The 20245-nt window shown below is 33.2% G+C and overlaps 1 protein-coding gene across 4 annotated transcripts; it reads right to left on the bottom strand.

The window, feature by feature from the left end:
• Window positions 1–915: 915 nt before the first annotated feature.
• Window positions 916–7523, bottom strand: LOC107847592 (protein WVD2-like 7). Of its 4 annotated transcripts, none has more exons than XM_016691947.2 (8): window positions 7243–7523; window positions 6430–6511; window positions 5201–6013; window positions 4445–5068; window positions 4242–4303; window positions 3176–3250; window positions 2109–2205; window positions 916–1397 (listed from the first exon to the last, which is right to left on the bottom strand). In XM_016691947.2, exons 2-8 carry the CDS (start codon window positions 6469–6471, stop codon window positions 1353–1355), a joined length of 1758 nt encoding a protein of 585 aa, XP_016547433.2. In that variant the 5' UTR covers window positions 6472–6511; window positions 7243–7523; the 3' UTR covers window positions 916–1352. The 4 variants fall into 4 exon arrangements, with proteins under 4 accessions (XP_016547433.2, XP_016547434.2, XP_016547435.2 ...); XM_016691948.2 differs by lacking the exon at window positions 7243–7523 and adding an exon at window positions 7107–7214; XM_016691949.2 differs by lacking the exon at window positions 7243–7523 and adding an exon at window positions 6736–7108.
• Between the last annotated feature and the right edge of the window lie 12722 nt (window positions 7524–20245).

Below are 20245 nucleotides of genomic sequence, written 5' to 3'. Positions count from 1 at the left end.
CATAGATACACAGATATACATGTACTAATCATCAACCAAACACAAATACATAGATACAACAGATACACACATGTATCTCTTCAAAGTTGTCCACTCGTCTGCAAATGACACTATTACTGTCCAAAATTTTGCTACCAAAAAACAAAGCTTCATCATCCAAAATGACTACAGTTAAAGTGAAAAAGCAAGCACAAATCAAAAGATTCAGTACCCAACTCGGTATCTGAAAAAAAAAACTCCCAATCCCTCAAAAAAGAGTCCAATTTTTTTAAGTTGAAATATACAAAAAAATTGTAGAGAGGGAGAGCGAAGGGAATGATGAACGCGAGAGGATAGATGAAAGCGAGAGAGGGAGGGGAGTGGCGAGTGAGAGAGGCGCTATAAAACCCTAAGTATAGCTATGTTAGGTAATATTTTAAAATTATAGCTATGTATGGTAGATATAGTGGCTGTGTTTGCTCAGGTAGATAAACTTTTCGAAGGAGAACATAGTCCCCAAAAGAAATTCACAAATTGTTCCTTTGGTTAGTAAGTCATCCTTCTTTTATGTAACTTTTGGATCATAATCTTGAAAGTTCTGAAAATCTTAAGAAACAAGGTTAAACCGCTATCTAATTTTTTTCAAAAGTTACTCAAACATATTTATTTGTAGGGTTAAAAAATATATGAGCAAAGATCATTGAAACTAACATTGGGTAGGACATTTTCAAGGGCTATAATTTGCGTCACTTTTAAAACAGGCATAAATCCCAAATAGTAGGCTGAAAAGAGACATTAGCCAAAATCAACCCATACTCCCACCACTTTCTTGAACAAAACCATGTGTAATTAAACACTAAGCATAAACCTACATGAAATTAGGTGCTATATTATGAAGAAAGCTCACATGAACCAAATGTTTACACTATTTGATGCTGCCATATAAAATAAAATTAACTTTGGATATAGAACACATTTCACCCCATCATACATTAACTTTGATACTACAATGGAACCTAAAGCCATGGAGATCACTTTTCTGCTTATATATTTTTACAGACAAGGGAGACAAGATCTAGTGCTATTAGCTATATAATATAAGAGAATAAAACCTAAATGACTTGACTAAACAGGAATTTAATTGTCAAAAATAACAAGAGGATAGTGTTAATACACCAGATCGCTATGAGAATGGGCAGCTGAGTTAGCAGTTTTCAGGGCATGACTTGCCTAAGATGTAAGTTCTTCAAAAAAACAGTTTCAGTATCTTGTGTGCACCGCTGATCCAGTGGTGAATTTCCTCAACAAAATATCACCATGCCAATGCTGAATTTCACGCTTTCATCCCGATTGTAGATGTGCACTTTCAGATTTCACCTACTTGACCCAGGTCGCTTGATCTTGGCTTTATTAACCTCCTGCATATTGCAATATTCAGTGACATTACTGATTACATAAGTACGAATAGTGAAAGCTAAGTGTCCAACTCCAAACAGGGAAAGATTTCACTAATCAAGGTATAGGTAAGATTTCACTGATGATTTAACATATTATGTAACACTTAAGTGTAAGAATGCATAAAGCTTTGAAGCAAATATAGAGAACTACTACACCTTTGTGCATATTCTGGACTATTTGGCTAGAAAGAACTAACACTTGTTTTGACGGGCAAAAAGATTCTAGAGTTAAAAACAAGTGTTTACATAATTTGGTTTATCAGTTTAAAAGTAATTTCATTGATAATATAGATCAATATATGGACTTTTTGGAGTTGCTGCAGTTGACTGTATGGTCATTCCCTGCAGTCTTTTGTAACTTTTGATTTTGGTACCTTCTTGGTACTTAGTCGATAAACCTTTACCTTATCAAAAAAAAAAAAAAAGTGAAAGATAACTCTTAAGAAAGAAAATGAGTAGTTTGTTTCAGAGAAATCACATCAATGCTAAAGTTATTTTACAATATGAAGGAACGCCATTGCGTATCTCTTTTAATACTTGAGGCATAGAACTTTAATGTTTTAAGGGAAAAGGGGAAAGCAAAATTGAGACGAGATATAAGTGCAAAGCAGGCCAAATAAATTAGATTAGAGAAACTAGAGCTAAAGGCATGAAGGCCAGATTTTGCAATACCTCCTTCCATTTATCAGTAGATCTATCAATTCTAGAGCCAGTAGAAGCTCTGAAAGAATTCACTTTTTTCTTCTCCATCCCAGAATCTTTACGAGCCCTGTTTGAAACGAAGATCGACTTCTCAATAAAAGCAAATGAATTGCAACTGTAAAACTGATAAGTGAGATTGCACATAATTAACTATGAGAATTTATGTGTTTAGTCCTCTTTACACAGGACTAGAAGTTTTACAAAACCGTGAGAGTTACAAGATTTATCAATGCAAGGGATTGTCGAGCACAAGCAGGACCCAAAAGGGAAATGCTAAATGAAGTTCTCACTCAACAACTTCAATTGGTTGAAGTACCACAGGAATCAGGATTATAGAAGCATACTTGAACAATAACTGATGGATATTCTTCCATACACTTAAGTTGCACGGACTCTTTCACTTTCATTGCTGCACCCGTGTCGGATTCTCCAAAAATTTACTTTTGGAGAATTCGACACATAACTGTTGACATTTTTAAAGTGTCCGAACAACATAGCCATAAACACACATACTTCTGCAGTCAGTCAAAGCAATTTCAAAATACCGCTCAAAGATCATTCAGAAGGAAAAGGTCGTACAGTATACTAAGCAAAAGAGACGCAGAGGAAGGAGTCAACCTACATTATATTCAGAATGTAGATCTCTCAAAACAGAATGACGTCTCTATTTACAACCTTATTTGTAGTACTCTTTGTTTGTTCAGGCAACAAGTAGGAAGGGACAGGACGAGATGAAAGTTTTGAAGATAGATAGAAAGTCCCTTTAGAACCCTTCATTTAGTTTCAACAAACAGTTTTAACTCCAGAAACCATTATCCCTCCCCTAAAGATCAGGCGCTAGTACTGATGAAAGTTTCGAATGTTTAACAAAGAAGAGAAGTTCAACAAAATCCATGTTGCAAAAGTTTTAAAATAAAAAACTTGAAATTAAAAAAGAAGATAAGGAAACCGACCGGTGGCGCTCTTTAAAATTCAAGAAATAACAAAAACTGTTGACTATAATGAGAAGGATCACAAGAGAATTACTGAGATCTTACCCTGATGACGAAGAGGTTGAACAAGTTCCTGATTGGCCTTTTAGAGTGATTACCTTATCTGGCGTCTTCCTTAATCTGTCATTGAAGTAAATAATTATTTGAACGTTTGAGATCTAAAATCCCTAAAAAAACAACTGGCTACAGAACACTGATAATGTTAAACACTAATAATGTTAAGGCACACAAAAGGGCAGTAGAAAACAATACAAAGGGAAGCCCAGTGCACAAAGCATTCCGCATTCACTCAAGACCCGGGGAAGGCCGCACCTCAAGGGGTGTGATATAAACAGCCTACCCGAGTGCAAGCATTAGTGCTTGTTTCCATGGCTCTAACTCGTTACCTATAGGTCATGTGGAAATTACTTTATTTGTATGAAATAATAAAATATATGTCTTTTGTGCAGAAAGTCAAATTACCTCAACAATTAAGAAAAAAAAGTCCAACTATGTCTTTCCAAATGGAGATGTTTGTCCTTAGCAGTGTTATTGGAGACGAGTAAAAACCGACAAGTAACTGCTGGGGCATTAAATGCAAAACACTACTGAAGCATGAGTTTTAGTGAAGAAACACGCAGATGAAGAAAAGAACATATATATGTGTGGGTGAGGTGGGTGTGGGTGTGGGACTTCAATATACTAACATATCTCCTCTTTCATAACTTTTGTGACAAGTCGGCTAATCTAATCAATCACGGAATATAAACTTTTGACGGAAAAATACTTTTTTTCATTCTCTGTTCCAACAAAAGAAAGTCTCCTCCTGACAGTCTTCCCCGTAATTCATTTTTGGATTGTGCATTTGGCACAGGAAAATCCAACCATTTATAAATATGTTCCTACCCCGGACTCCTTCCAAAACAGAAGTGCAAACCAACTTTTAAGACAGGATTGGTTCCTGATACATATGTCAATTTAGTTGAAATGCACAAGAATAATATTATGTCTTCCTGTTTCATTACGAGACTCAAATACATAGAATAATCATGCCGAACAAGTTGTAGCAAAACTCAAATGAAAATAGCAAATGTAGCCTATACAAGCTAGTTAGAAGAAGCAATTGAATTACCTCTCACTCTCTTTCTGAGTCAGAGAAGATGAAATCTTCTGCTCGGATCCCTTTGACAACACCTAACCAATAAAATAGAAGCCAGCAGCTAAATACGTAGTGAAATATGAAGGAATGCATGAAAAAAAAAATCGATCTTCGAGGACTAATAGATAAGTAGGCAGAAGAACTACTTGAGAAACAAATATATTTGAATGATGCACCTGATCTTGTTCACTATATGTCATATCTCCAGCAGATCTTCCTTGGCTAAAACTGTTTTGAAATGCCTTAAATGCTCGCTTGACAATATCCTTGTCCCCCATCTTCTCCATGAACAGCGATTTTCTCATTGTATTAGTAGCAGCCATAGGATTTGGGGAACTCAAACTGAGAGACATGTGTAATGATGTAGGAACTATCCTCTTGTTCTCTAGCACCGGAGAATTTACGCTCCTTTGCAATGTTAGATCACTCATCTTTTCGTTTGAGGATTGAGAAGATGTTGCACCATACAACTTTTTGTTTGAGGATTGAGAAAGCGTTGCTCCATTCAACTTTTTGTTTGAAGATTGAGCAGGCGTTGCTCCATTCAACTTTTTATTTGAGGACTGAGAAGGCGACACAAATGACCCAGGAACTAGTTTCTTGCGTTGTGCCAAAGGAGTATTATTACTTCTTTGAGTTGGCACCCCAGTCACCTTCTTTTCTGATGGTTGAGATGGAGTTATCACCTTAGAAGTTGACGATTCCTTAGATGTTGGAGTGGAAATTCTTGAGGATTTTGTCACAGGTAATGTCGGTTTCTTCTTTGTTCCAGCAGATACCCGAGCCTCTGCAGTGTGAACCTGAACATGAACAAGAACAAGAAATACTTCCATAAATAACTGCGAAGAAAGAAGCAAACGAGCAGGATAGTAGGAACTCAGATAAATAAGGTACTTGAAGTACCAATAGCCAGAAAAGTTCCAACATATCACCTTTTTATGCACATTCTTGACATTTGCATTAGCAGTCTTGCTTCTCTTAATAAAGGCTTTTTGTTCTTGTAGAGTCTCTACAACACTCTCTTGACATCCTTTTTCGGGATTCTGCTCTTCAACCTTATGAAGATCTCCTTGATCACATATTCCCAAAACAGTTTCTTCCTTCATTTTAGTAACCGATAAGTTATCACATTCCACATCAACAGAAATATCTTCATTTGGCTCATCGATCCCCGATATAGTTACTTCCTTATCTTCAGTAACCAATGAACTAGCACACACTATATCAGCAGAAATATCATCCTTTGACTCATCAGTACCTGAGATAGTTAATTCCTTAGCTTTGGTAACCAATAACTTATCACACTCCACATCAACAGTATGATCCCCCTTTGGCTCATCCACTGCATCACTATTCTTCAAATCTACCACCGACATTTTCTGCTCACCTATAGGAAATCCCTCACCATTGGATGAACTAAAATCACCATTACAGGTTCCATTTTCTGTCTCATCTCCAGATTTGGGCTCAGCTACTTTGGGAGTTAGAGGTTCCATTTTCTGTCCTACTTGCTGTGTTTCCTCCTGTAATTGTTCCAGCTTCTTAGCAGCAATCTTCTTGTAGTGTGCTTCGAAATAGGCCTTTTTCTGAGCTACTGATCCAGGTGTTGAACACTTTTCAACTTCTTCCAGATACTTATTAGGGGAGAAAGATGACCATTTCTCCCAAGAAAGTGCATCATTCTCAAACCTTCCAAAAGAAACTGACACTTCAAGTGTAGGACGAGACACAACTGACTCACCCATCTGTTCATTAAAACCAAATCTAAGACTTCTATCAATAAACTCAAATAAGAATCACAATGAAAACTCACAAGGACTAAAATGAAGATCTAAATTTCCAAGAAAACATTGAATCGACAATTGTTAACAAACACAACATACACAAAAAACATATTCCCTCCATTTCAATTTCCCTGTTTACTTTCCTTAATAATCTATTTCAAAAAAATGTCTCTTTCCTGTTTTGGCAACTCTTTCGTTCTGACTTTCCACGTGACATGTTTAAGATCACGAGATTAAAGAAAAATTTTGGTACAGTTTAACTACAAAATTGTAGTGTCTTATTTACTTTCTCAAACTCTTTGTCAAGTCAAAACCAGACAAACAAATTGAAACGGAGGGGGTAACTTCTAACTGATCAAAAACCACAACAATTGTACCTTGTGCTTGCCAGCAGGATTTTCCACAATAGATTCACCCATCACGCTACCACAAGATTTCACAGAAAAAACATATCATGGCCTGAGAGAAGCATACATCAAGAATGAGAATAAACAAATTGAAGAAAATGAAGTAAGATATGTCACAAAGCCATGTGCTGTATTTTCTACTAAACCCCCTTGTTGTCTTACTTGTGGCATTATCCATACAGCTTTTACAGTTATTTTTATTTTTATTGAAAAAGAAAAAGAAAAAGAAAATCTGTCAGCTTATGGATCTTCTTAGAAACTGCTAAAGATCCTCACTTTAATCATCAAGAAGGTACAAAAATTTTGTATCATCTTTTAACTGCAAGACCCTCTTTCTGGAGACACAAAAAAGTTGCAGTCTTTGCCAAGAAAAAAGGACCACAAAGTGAGTAAATATTGATACATCAAGCCAAATACTTTATTGGGTTAATGGTGAAGTCTTAAAAAGTTGCAATCTTTACCAAGAAAAAGTACCAAAACTGAGTACAGATTGATACATCAAGGCAAATAAATTATTGGGTTTGTGGTAAAATCTTAAAAATTTGCAATCTTTGCCAAGAAAAGTACCAAAACTGAGTAAGATTGATACATCAAGGCAAATACATTATTGGGTTTGTGGTAAAATGTTAAAAAGTTGCAATCTTTACCAAGAAAAGAAGACTAAAAGTGATACATCGAGGCAAATACTTTAATGGGTAGGTGGTGAAATCTTGAAAAAGATTAGTGATAAAATGATGACAAATCTAACAATAAAGTAGAAAAAAAAGGAAAAGGGGGTCTTACCATAAAGGACTTTAAGGGATGGAAAGAGACAGGGAAACAAGATAATGATCAGATTGGGGGATGATGAGGAAGAGAAGATAGAGAGGAAGATGTGGAAAAAAGGCCCACTGAGTGAAGTACACAAAGGAGGAGAGTGTGATGGATCTTCAAAGAACAATTCAATAATAATCAATAATAGAGGTGCCTTGCACCTGTGGGGTATTTTGATTTACTACAAGTATATGACTCGTTGAACAATGTTTTTGAGAAAGTGTGTTATTGGAGGTTGGACAAGTTCTTTTGAAGATCTTTTATGGATTAATTTTTATATAGTTATCAATGATATTGTAAACAAGTGCCTCAATTTCAAAAAAAAATAATTTATTTTTTAAAATTTATTTTAAAAAAATGATTTTTCTTTTTTGTTTAACCAATTTTTTTATTTTAACTTTTCACATTAACATGTTTAGAATATTAAAGTATATTTTGGTACATTTGACATATATTTACTTTAAGACATTAAATTCAAAAGTTTCTTTATTTTCTGAAGTTTCGTATCAAGTCAAAATAATTTTTTTTTTTTTTAAAACGAAGGAGTAGATTTTATCATAAGATCAAATTACTTGATGCAACGGTTTTGGTCTTATAGTGGTCAAATTTCATAAATAGAGTTTGGGAAAGGTGGAGTGCATGCACTATTCTTTTTATCTTGTGAAAATAGAGAAACTTTTACCTTGTGATCAACTCAAGTAAAGCATAAAAAATATATAAAGGAAATACAACAGTGAACAAGTCATATTGAAAACAATAAAGAAAGAGAACAATAACTACAGAATAACACTATAATTGAAAAATAAAATGGTAGGACAGTAATAAACACAATACTGGAAATTGAACTAGCAAGACTAACGTTCTTCCTTATTTTTTACTTTCATATCTTCCAATTAGGGATGTCCGGGGGAAGCTGTAGGTGAGTCATATCATGTCTGAGTATCTCTACAATGATTTGATTTATGATTTTTTTTTTTACTTTTGATATGATCTGATTTTTTTTGTCCTTTTTCGTAGTTGCTACATGTTGATTTTGAGGTGTGGGGATGGCTGACACGACTTTTAATGCGATCAAAAATGATTTGACAGAGTTTGCGATTTTAGAGGCTTTAAAAGTTATATAGTTGACTTGGAACGAGCTTGAAGCCTTTAGTTTGTATTTTGATCCCCCTTTGATAAACTAATGAATTATGTCTTTAAGGGGTTCTGGGGGTTAATTTATTAAAAATGATATTTTAAAAAAAATTCGACGTTTTCATTGAGTTTGGAATATAAAAAATAGTTGGTAACATATATATTTTTTTCTTTGGGGTTCCGATCAAATTTTGAGGATCCGTTTGGAGCATTGTTAGCTTGCACCAAAATCAGCATTCGCTGATATCTGGTGCAACCGCTTAAGTGGCCCAAGTATCACTTAAGTGTTAGCCGCTTTAGCGGCAGAAGTTCATTTAAGCTGCATCCGCTTTAGCGGCACTTGACTGCTTAAGCGATGGATAGTCTAGTGGCTTGGCTACTTTAGCGACAAGAAGTCGCTTAAGCAGTGGTGTCTTGAGCGGCCATCACTGGTACATAAATCTTATTTCACAATTTTTCATTATTTTGGGATTTTGAGCTTCTGGTTTAGGCAATTTTTAGGGTTTTCATCACCATTTGAGGTTTAGTAAACTCCAAAACCTTAAATTTATTACTTTACATTGAATTATATTCATCAAAACACTCTTTAATCTTGATTTTGACATGGGATTTTGAGAATTTTTTGGGAAAAGCTTAAAAATAATGTTTCTTCAATTTGGACCTTATTTCTAACTCATTTTCGCAAGCATTTTTTACTGTAGATTTCTTTAATCTCGGAAAATATATTTCTAAAATTAAAATTTTGGTTTTACACTTTTTATTTTCAAACTCATTTTTCGAATTCATTTTGAATGTGACTCAAATATGAACAATATGGGTATCATTAGCATTCTTTTAATGTGTAGAAGCTATATTTGAATGTTGTAGTTGATTTCGAGGCCGTTCAAAAGGAAAGGGCTCCGTGTTGAAGGAATTTAAGCTTAGATTTTGACGCTCTGAGTTAGGTTATAGCCTAACTTTCTTCAGACTGGATTGGTTAGTTAATGAATAAGTAAAGCATGCTATGAATTGGGAAAAATAACAATGAGATATGATTTGAGCTATTATATATATATTGTGATGCTAGTGTTGGGGCTTATTTTCTATTATTGTTGACTTATATATTATATCTTGTGTGTTCTCCTTGCGAGAATTTTATTTGACATCATTAACTTTATTTATACATTTGACTGCCTTATTTTTTAACATAATGCCCATATGAAGGCATGAATATAAACCTTATTAGGCATGTTTGATTTTATCATGATAGAAATACCCGAGTTATGGGTTGATATGATATTAATGATGTCTTACATACATGTCTATTTGAATGGTGTTGAACTAGAACTGCTATCATGAATTATTCACATATTGAGTTGATTTTTGAGCTCACTTGTAGACATGTTGAATGGACTAGATATCTTCATACTAATTTGATTGTGAGCATTATATTTTTATTACATACATCACATTCATGAGATATCGGTACCATTGAAGAACATTAATTTTTGAAAGAAAATGAGACATTTTAAAATGCCTAGATCGAGGGATGTGCCGTCGGGTAGGCTGAGACATGAGATTGAGATTGATGGAAATTTGAGATAATATACGGGTTGCAAACCCCCCATGGGTCCTATTTTTGTAGCATTGAGGCTCGATAGGTGTATACCGAAAGTCATGCGATGACTTTCAATCATTTCACTTCATCATCCATCACATTGCATAACACTTGCATATTCTGTGTTTTTCATTGTGTTTACTTATCGTGTATTTAGCTTCCATCTATACTTTTGTGTATGCTTTTTCCTTGATGATGTGTGTGTGTGTGTATATATATATATATATATATTAGAACTATTAGTGGAGACAGTGTGAGCTACTGTCTAAGAACTTTTCTGCTTGCAGGTTGCGTGTTCATAATATTTTCTTTACTTTTTTTCTACTTTGCTCTGTGGCCTATGATACCTACTGAGTACAAGTGGACCATACTCATTCCTACAGTGCCCTTTTGGTGCAGATCCTAGTATGAGTACGATGTGCGGTGGATGAATTCGCGCGTGAGAATTTGGTGATTTTAAGGTATTGGCATGCTCTTGATTTATTAGAGTTGACTTCATACTCCATCCTATCTATTGTTATGTCTTTATTTCAATTTCAGATACAGACTATGTATTTTCAGATTTTGATAGTGTATTAGATGCCCTTATGACATCAATTTTTGGGATGGTTTTTTGTTCAAACTTCCCGTATTTATCTATATTATGGTATGTGTGTGTCTATATATATATATATATACAAGTCTCGCCTTATTTTATTTTATTGTTATTTTTGATTTTTCTGTAATTTTGAGTTAGTGGGTGTTTGAATTAGCTTATAAGTTGGTTAAAATAACTTATAAGTAGTTTTATTTTTGCTTAAAATGGTGTTTGACAATATTTATAATAGCTTAAAAAAATTGATTTTGGCTTTTTTAAGCAAAAAAAAAAAGAAATTATGATTCTCAATTTTTTTTTTTGGAGCTTAAAGTTGACCAAATAAATTACACTTGTGTCCCTTATAATTATTTCTTATTCCAAGTTTACCCTTTAGCCCTAATTCTCCATCACTCCTAACACAGCACACTTCACAACAATTTCATTTCTCCCAAAATATAACCACGCTGCTGCTCTCAAATTACTTCAAGATTCTCTCAAAGTGTATTGGGATGGAGGGATGGAGTAGTAAGCAAATAGGGACTAACGGGAATCTCATACTCCTCTGTTTAAATCTGTGTTATTATTTTTCTTTTTAATCCTACTTTAAAAAGGATTTACTTTTATATTTATCGACTTTTCAATTCTAATAATATATGATATATTTAAATCATAAAATTCAAATAATATTTTGGTATACTACACATATTTTTAGTCTAAAACTGCACAACTAAAAAGTTTCTCTCACTTTCTTAAAAATTCCTTTCCAATTAAATTAAGCTACATAAAATAAAATGAAGAAAGTGTATTTTCACATGAGACAATTTAGTGGTAAAAGTGATTAAATTTGAACTTGTGACAATACGTTTACCTCTTAAATGGTGTTTGTTTGTTATTCATTAAGTTGAATTAAAATTTTAGGTAACGGTAAAGTTATTTTTGTGTGATCTATAAATTACATATGAGTTTAAATGTAAAATTAATTATTAATGTACATTGGGTGTAGTTTCGTGATATGATTGCTAATGATATTTGTAATGCTTAATGCTTGTACTAATTGAATATTTCTACTTTTTGTATTTACGGCGAACTTAAATCTAGCCATATTAGTACCTCTTTTGTATGAAACTATTTATCTATTAATGTAATTATAATGATTAGTATCATATATATTTTGCTTAATGATAAGCTCGACATATATATTAATATTATCTTCGAAGATTAAAAGCAATAAGTTCAATTTAATAAGAAAATGGAAGTGTCGTAAATTGCACCTTAATGATATGAAATCTTAACGTAACTATGAAGAAACACATAATCCTTTAATATATAACTATCTTTTTCAAACACAAACATTCAACATTTAAACTCTCAAAAAAATATTCTTTTAGCGCACAAATTAGTAGTTATTCATGAAAATATTTTTTTAAATATATATATATATATATATATATATATATTGAAATATATATTAATTTAGCAATAAAAATTAATAATAATCAACTATATATATTATTAACAGCTATAAGGGTATTTCGATCATTTTAACAAAAAAAAGTGTTTAAAATCATTATTTACCAAACACATCAACAACTTTTTTTCAGTTTCAACACTTTTATCCAAATACTTAACTACTTATTTTTAAAATAAGCAGTTAAGTGTTTGGATATTAACTCTATAAATTATTAACAGCAATAAGGGTATTTTGGTCATTTTAATAAAAAAAGTGCTTAAAAGCATTATTTACCAAACACATCAATAACTTTTTTTCAGTTTCAACACTTTTATCCAAACACTTAACTGCTTATTTTTAAAATAAGTTCAGCACTTTCAAAAACACTTTTAAAGAATTTTTTTTCAGCCTTTTTTTTCCAGCTTATTCAAACGGGCTCTTATTAGCTTACTTATCAAAGGCTGAATTGTGATAAGTGTCATCATAACCTCATTTTTGAATTATGACAGTCTCTTACCAAAACTCTTCAATGTACTTCTATCTCTTATAATATCCATTATAGTCAACCTCACACTCTTATTCATTTCTGGTATCTATGCAGCTTCTTTTCCCTCAAAGCATCTTAATTCCTTTCTTCCCCGTCTTGTCCACCACAGAGGTTACCCCATCTTATTTTTGACAGCTTCATTTCTAATCCTAACTCCCCTAGTCCGTCTATATATTCATCTTAGTATTCTCATTTTCGCTACTCTCATTTTCTGAATATATGAGCTTTGATCGGTTAACACTCCACCCGTACAACATAGTTGGTTTGATCATTACTTTACAAAACATTGATCATTACTTTACAAAACTTATCTTTAATGTTTGGTGAAATTATCACATAAGATGTCAAATATAAGCTTTTATTATATTCACCTCACTCCAATATGATGTGTACAACTGTCATTAACCACTCTTTTTCTTTGATTATGAGTAAGTAGTTTTTATGATTAGATCAAATTACTTGATCTAGCAGCTTCAGCTCCTTATTACTTTTTATAATGATCTTTTTAAATAATAAATAAAAAATAGGAGATTATGTACTTTTATGGCTAGCATATAAACACATGTATATGGTATCTAAATATCATAGTTATCACCGCTCAGCCCAACCTCGGATGTTTGTGCCGCTAGAGTTTATTGACGTTTTAGTTGGCCGTTGAAAAATCGACGTTGCTTCATTGAAGATCGACATCTTCACATACATTTTACATATCTTTTACATACATTTGGCTAATGTTGTGCAGTTGTAATTTTTAGAAACGTACAATGAATTCAATTGATCACTCTTATATTTGATGTTTTCACATATATACACACGTATATTCAATTTATGTTTTAAAAATACATTCATACATATACATTCAATTTCTAATTTGAAAATACATACATACACATACACAAACAAATACAGATGATAAACATACATCCAACTTCAACTTTAAAATACACATATATATATATGCATACGGTTAACCACACAGACAAACATACAGTTACAACCATATATCATATCTCTGCTATTTCAATTAAGATTAGATTTTGTATGCACATAGATATAATGTATTTTACAACATTTTAAAAATAAAAAACTACTAAATTTTGAAGAGAAAAATTCACTACGATTTGAAAAAACAGACGATGATAGCATTATTTAAGAAAAGTTTTGTTTATCTTAAAACTGGTGCAATTGAATTTGAATTGAGGTCAAAAGCACACATATTAAATCTAACTATATTTTATTTTATTTACCAATAAATTGATTATTTATGTAAGAAAGACAATGCATAAAATTATAAGAAAAATAAAGTAAAGCAACAGTGATAGATATATCTGTGAAATGAGGTCCTGAACGATGTCTTTCGATAATAAGGATTCCTTCCAGGAGAGTTAAAGTGAACAAGAAACTTAGAAAAAAAAGGTAATGCTCAATGAATAAGTAAAAAGTGTATCGTAATACTTAATGATCTGATTCCAGATGTTTTAGAAATGAACAGGAATCTATATTTATAGGGTATAATGAATGGTTAGTAACCTAGTGAGATGATTTCCTAGAGAAATCCTATAGTGTTATAGCTAATGATATGATGACAGTTGTCCTATCCACTTCGATTAGCAAATATTCTCTACCTCGGTCAGACGAATACATTGTACATTTGCGCACATGACAGTACTGATGCCTTTGTCCCATGTGTTTTTCTTTCAGTCATCCCCGTCCTTCGAATGGAGGCATCACCTTCATACGATGCCTCTCCCAAGATGTTCTTAGGTAGAAATTTTGTTAATGGTGTCATATTCATGGCTTGTCGTGAAGTACTAACTCGTGAAGCCTCCTTGTTTCGTTCTGCAACCCTCAAGGATCCTTATCCAATACAATCTTTCTTTTTATAATAAGAGATAAATCGTAGCAATTAATGAAAAAATATTAAATGATTAAAAGTTGTTTGTGAGTATCAAAATAAGTTAAATTAATAAATGAATGAATTATTAATTTGGCTAGATCGATTACTTAAGGTGAGATAAATTGCATCAAAAGTGGCTAATTGATAGGTAATGTTCTAACATATCCAACTTTTTTTTATATATAATTAGAGGAATTTTATTACCAAACTGAGAGTTGCACAACACAAAAAAATAATGATCTTACCACTGGACAAACTCGCAACATATCTGACTTTAATCAACTTTTAGTTAATTAATTTATTTTCTTATATTTTTTTAAATTATCAAATAACTTTTTACATATATAAACAAAAAATGTTTACTTTTTTTATAAGCTTCTAGTGGATCAATTCAAGTTGAACTGTAGTGAAAGAATGATTTGCTATCGTATTAGATGAATTATTCTTTTGTGAGTTAATATTATTATTTATACTCTTTTAGGGAAAGTTTTGGAGGTAATTGTGTTATGTTTCTTTTGATTATTAGGCGTTCACATATATTTAAAATGTGCACACAAGAAATTTGTAATTTGAATACACTCTCATATTTTAATCCAATATGAATTAGAATCTTCTTATTATAGTTTCTTACACCTCTAGAAATTTTGCAGTTGCATTTGAACGTGCTGAAGTTGTGTAATATATTTGTGCTTATTTCTTTTAGGAATTATTTTAATTGTTTAACTTAACTATATTCTCATTCCCATTTTACTTGTTTTTTTGGGGGGGAGGTAAGGGTAGGGGTAGGTTAATGTCATTTCCATTTTTCTATAGAAGATAAGAACTTTAAAAGAGAAGGGTAATAAAGTATGAATATTTATTGAGAGTACCAAAGATTGATATATGTCACATTTCCCTATTGTGTATGAAAGCTATTACAGAAAATAAATTGCTATAACTTGGATGAACTAAACATCAATTTTATGAAGGAGATCGAAAAATATAAAATTAAAAAATTAAAAAATAATGAAACTTTACTATAGAACAGTATGCCAATAGATGGTCCACATAATAGCTAGGTACTAATCTAATAAAAGATTGTTTTTGTAGATTCTGACATTAAATTGTATCAGTATTCATGTTATACTATTATTTAATTATATGTTGCTCTAATGGGTCGTAAATTTACGACACTTGAGATGCTTATAATAATGAATATTTACAAGTATAAGGGTATATTTATGTGGATATGATGAATTTTTGGGTGTTTGCAGTTCAAACAGATCACACAGAGTGGGGCGCTGGAATTTGGATTGAAATAGGTCCCAGACTATCATTGTCACGACCGTGGGATCTAACCACGGTCGTCCTGAGGCCTTGTAGGAAGAATCCAAGAAGTGGCATTCAGAAGTTGAGACGAAGAGACCTTATGACCGTACCATGATCATACGATTGTGCCATTTGATCATATGAAGGAAGGCCTAAAAACAAAGCTAGAGGAACTAAGTGTGAGGATCACTAGATGAGAAGTCCCTATGACCATGCTTAAAAGTGACGATCGTACCTTAGGATCGTGGGACGAAAGGGTAAAAGTGAAGGGTGCAGAAGTTTAAGTTGAAGATAATCAAACGACAACATTATACGAATGTTGATATAATGTAGCTGTAGTGAGAGCCATACCATTGAAGACCTGATGATGATAACGTCCCTAATAAAACAACAAGCATAGAACGATCTGGTGTCTAACCATGATCGTACCTTCCACTCGTATGATATGACCGACCCAAATTTTATATTTGTATTAAGATAGGTTTTATTTTGTCTATGAATACTCTTATAGGATTTGTTCATATTTTACAACATTATATTGTGAGATTCTAAGGCATATTTTTAGGATTTCACAAACACCAATTTTAAGATTTTAATTCAAGTTGTGATTTTGGAGTTTTCTTATTATTGTAAGTTCAAAATTATGGCTTTATCTATAAATTCTTCTTGTATGCTTGCAATTATGAATAGTTAAACACCACAACTAGGATTGTGGGAAGCATGACAGATTAATGACGTAGCTTTTGAAGTACCAAGTGATTCTCAAAGGGTAGTTGGTTATGCATTATTGTCTCTTTGGATTTAGTTGCTTTCTAACGAGTGCATGCATTGGTACTTATCCTACGTCTACCCTGGACTTTACAACGACAAACGGATAGGAATAGTGAATCAACAACAAGACTTAGAGTTATCTTTATTTAATTAGCTTGAGAATGTAAATGGAAATGACTATATTGAGATCATAGAAAGGGGTTAGTAAAGTAAAACCCATGACACATGAACCTTTATGCTTGGGGAGACTCATCTACAAGGGGCGTAATCTAGTTGGTTATATGATACAAAACCTATCGATTTTGTATGCCAAACACCATTAGATCTCACTAGCATACGAAGAACCTACGAAGTTATGAAGTTTTGGGAATATAGTTCTATTTCTTTTCTAATAGTGACTACAAATCAACAATTGTTACTATTGATCTTTTGTTTCACAAAGCTCTACTATTTTACTTATTTACCAATTACTCAGACAAAAACAGGATAGAAATTTGATCTATTCCTTATGGGATCCACCCCAATTTTGTTGGGTTCTATATTTGATCAGTGATTATTTTATACTTCATTGTGTAATGTAATTTGAGCGACATTAAATTTTGGCACTATTATCAAGAAGTACAATTACAAAATTTATTTGAGTGTGTTTGTTGGGGTATTGGATGTTGCTTCCTGACTTTCTTTATTTGTTATTTCTAGGGCATATACCGGTGTATGCCCAGTACTCGGTGTCAAGATAATTATCTAATTTCACTTGATATGGAGCTTGAGAGAACTCTGAGACACAATCAAAGGATAGTTAATGAATCAGTTCATAACCAAGGAGCCCTGCTCGAGGGGATTCATAACGACCCAATAATTTTGAATCAACCCTTACAATAACATGATGGTCAAAAAACTGCAGAATAAGTCACTGCTCGATTAATGAATGGGGAAAATACTAGGCAATCAGCTGTCGAGAGAGTAACAAAGGAAGAGAGGGATAGACAAGATGATGCAAATCTTCTAGTTACGCTTGATAAGAGGGACAAACTGAGAAAAAATAGCGGACAACAACCTCTCTGACAATATCTTCATATTTATGAAGACCTAAAAAAAGACTTGAGCTATGTGGAGCCAATTAAAACAGGTGCAACCATTTCACCAGAATTGCATTAAGGTACTAAGTTTGACATCACGAGTGAAATAACCCAACTACAGAATTTAAAGGGGGTATTTGTTGGCCTTTCTACTGATGATGCAAAACATACATATTATGAACTTTTTAGGGATCTGCATTTTATATAATCTACCTTAGGTAAGTCACGAGGCTATTCAACTGAGGCTATTTTCATTCACTTTGACAAGAGAAACTACTTTATGGCTGGGTGAATTGCCCTGTAGATATTTTACTAAAGGGCAGTCCGGTGCACTAAAGCTACTGCTATGCGTGGTGTTTGGGAAGGGCCCCACCATAATTATGTATCATACACAACCTTACCTTGCATTTCTGCTAGAGGATGTTTTCAAGGCTTGAACCCGTGACCTCCTGGTTACATAAAAGCAACTTTACCAGTTACTCCAAGGCTCCCCTTCCACATAGATCTTTTACTACTTGGAACGAATTGAGGATACATTTTTTGAACTAATTTATCCCGCCTTCTAAAATATTATAATTGAAAGTTGAGATATACAACTTTCAATAGTTACATTCAGAGGCACTATACGATACTTGATTGAGGTTCAAGAAGAATCTGCGAAGTATTCTAAACCATAGGATAACTGACAAGAACTTGCTAAAGAACTTTTACAGAGCCTTAAATGCTAACACTAAGGCTATAACAGGCACTATCACTGTTGGGGAATTCATAAGTCCATGATAGGGCATGTTTTTGAGATTTTAGATTGGATCACAAAAATCAATCGAGGGTGGAACACTTGAAAGGTAGAGAGACTAGCCGATACTTACATAATTAGAGCATCCACAGAATAGAGAAAGATAGATAAGATAGTGTCTTAAGAGGTAGCATAGCTGCGGACTGAGATTAGGTTGCTTACTAAGCAATTTGCAGTAGTTGGAATAGAAAAGATCAATCTGGAGGGTGCATAAAGTAAGGCGTCTAGGTATGAAGATTTAGATTTTGAGGAAGAGGCTAAATATATTTATAGATAGGTGGAAAATTTTCAAGTCAAGATTCAAGGGTCTAAGCAAGATAATTGGAACTCTAGGTAAGGGAATCAGAGTTGGAACTATTATGAAGATAACTACAATAAGTCTTGGTATAGAGACAGGAATAGGGACAGAGATGGTGATTAAAAGCAAAAAGATGATTAAAAAGACAAGAGTGGACTCTATGTTCCATCGGAGAACCCTGTGCAGAGTATGGAAACTAAAGGGTGGAAGCTTTTCTTGCAAAACTTGTTAAGTAGTTGAAGTGCTAAGAAAATTATCTTAAGGATATCAGGGTAGGCATTTTGGCAATGATTTAAAACATTGAGTCTCTTGAATCATATTTAAACATCTTGAGCATAGGGAAAATATTTATCGCATTGAATCAACATTGAACGGGCACACTTTTGAGCAGCACCGTCCAATTCCCACGAATGATGGTCATTACCGAGCCATTACTACTAGGTGTGACAAAACTAATACTAATCCATGATGCCTATGTTTGATGATAAGAGGGATGAACCGCTGATTATTGGTGAAGTAAATGAGAATAAAATAGAGAATTTGGTGGTAGATATGGTTGCATCTCAAAAACATCTAGCCGCTAAAAAATCAGCTAAGTCTAACTTGGAAAAAGGAAAGAAGTTCATACTATTATTGAAGAACATTCCACAACCTCCTCCTCTTTTTCCATAAATATTGAAAAAAAGCCGAAGAGGGAAAATATAAAAAGTGTATATCTATGTTGAAGGAGTTGTCAGTGAATATCCCACTTGTAGAGGCTTTAGAAAAAATGTCTGGCTATGTAAAATTTATGAAAGACTTGGTGACAAAAAAAGAACTGAGTTTTGAGCCCGTGGATAATATGGATCATTGTAATGCAATAGCCTTTAGATCATTGGTTGAGAAAAAGAAAGACCCAGGCGCATTCACGATTTCATACACTATTAGGTGTTTTAAATTTGAGAAGGCATTGTGATTTAGGTGCTAGCATTAACTTAATACTGCTAACATTTTACAAATAGTTGGGTTTGGGATCACCCAAACCGACTTTAATGATATTTCTCATGGCGGATCACACTGTGAAAAGTCAGTGGAAATTTTGTGTGATGTCTTGGTTTGTATCCTTTATCATTCCAGCTATTTTTGTCATACTTGACAATGAGGTTGACTTTGAGGTTCCCATTATATTGGGAAGGCTTTTTCTTGCTACTGAATAAGCATTGGTCGATATAAAAACTTGGCAAATAAAGTTTTAATTGAATAATAGGCAAGTTACTTTTAACGTATGTCAGACAATGAAGTATCCAAAGGCTATGCGCATGATCTCCGTGATAGATATAATAGATAAGGATGAGTTGGTAGTTTCAATTGAGGAGAGACTTGGTGTTGAGTCACTGATAGCAGTAATAATGAATTTTAACAGTGATGGTATCGATGAGTATGATGAGATGGAAAACGCACTTATTGGTAGGGGTTCATCCACTTATGCACCAAAGAAACTAGATCTAGAAATAAAGAATAGAGTGACCCCGCCAATTAA

Source organism: Capsicum annuum, chromosome 11 (assembly GCF_002878395.1).
Source record: "Capsicum annuum cultivar UCD-10X-F1 chromosome 11, UCD10Xv1.1, whole genome shotgun sequence".
Taxonomy (NCBI): Eukaryota; Viridiplantae; Streptophyta; class Magnoliopsida; order Solanales; family Solanaceae; genus Capsicum; species Capsicum annuum.
This window is presented reverse-complemented; position numbering and strand designations above follow the sequence as displayed.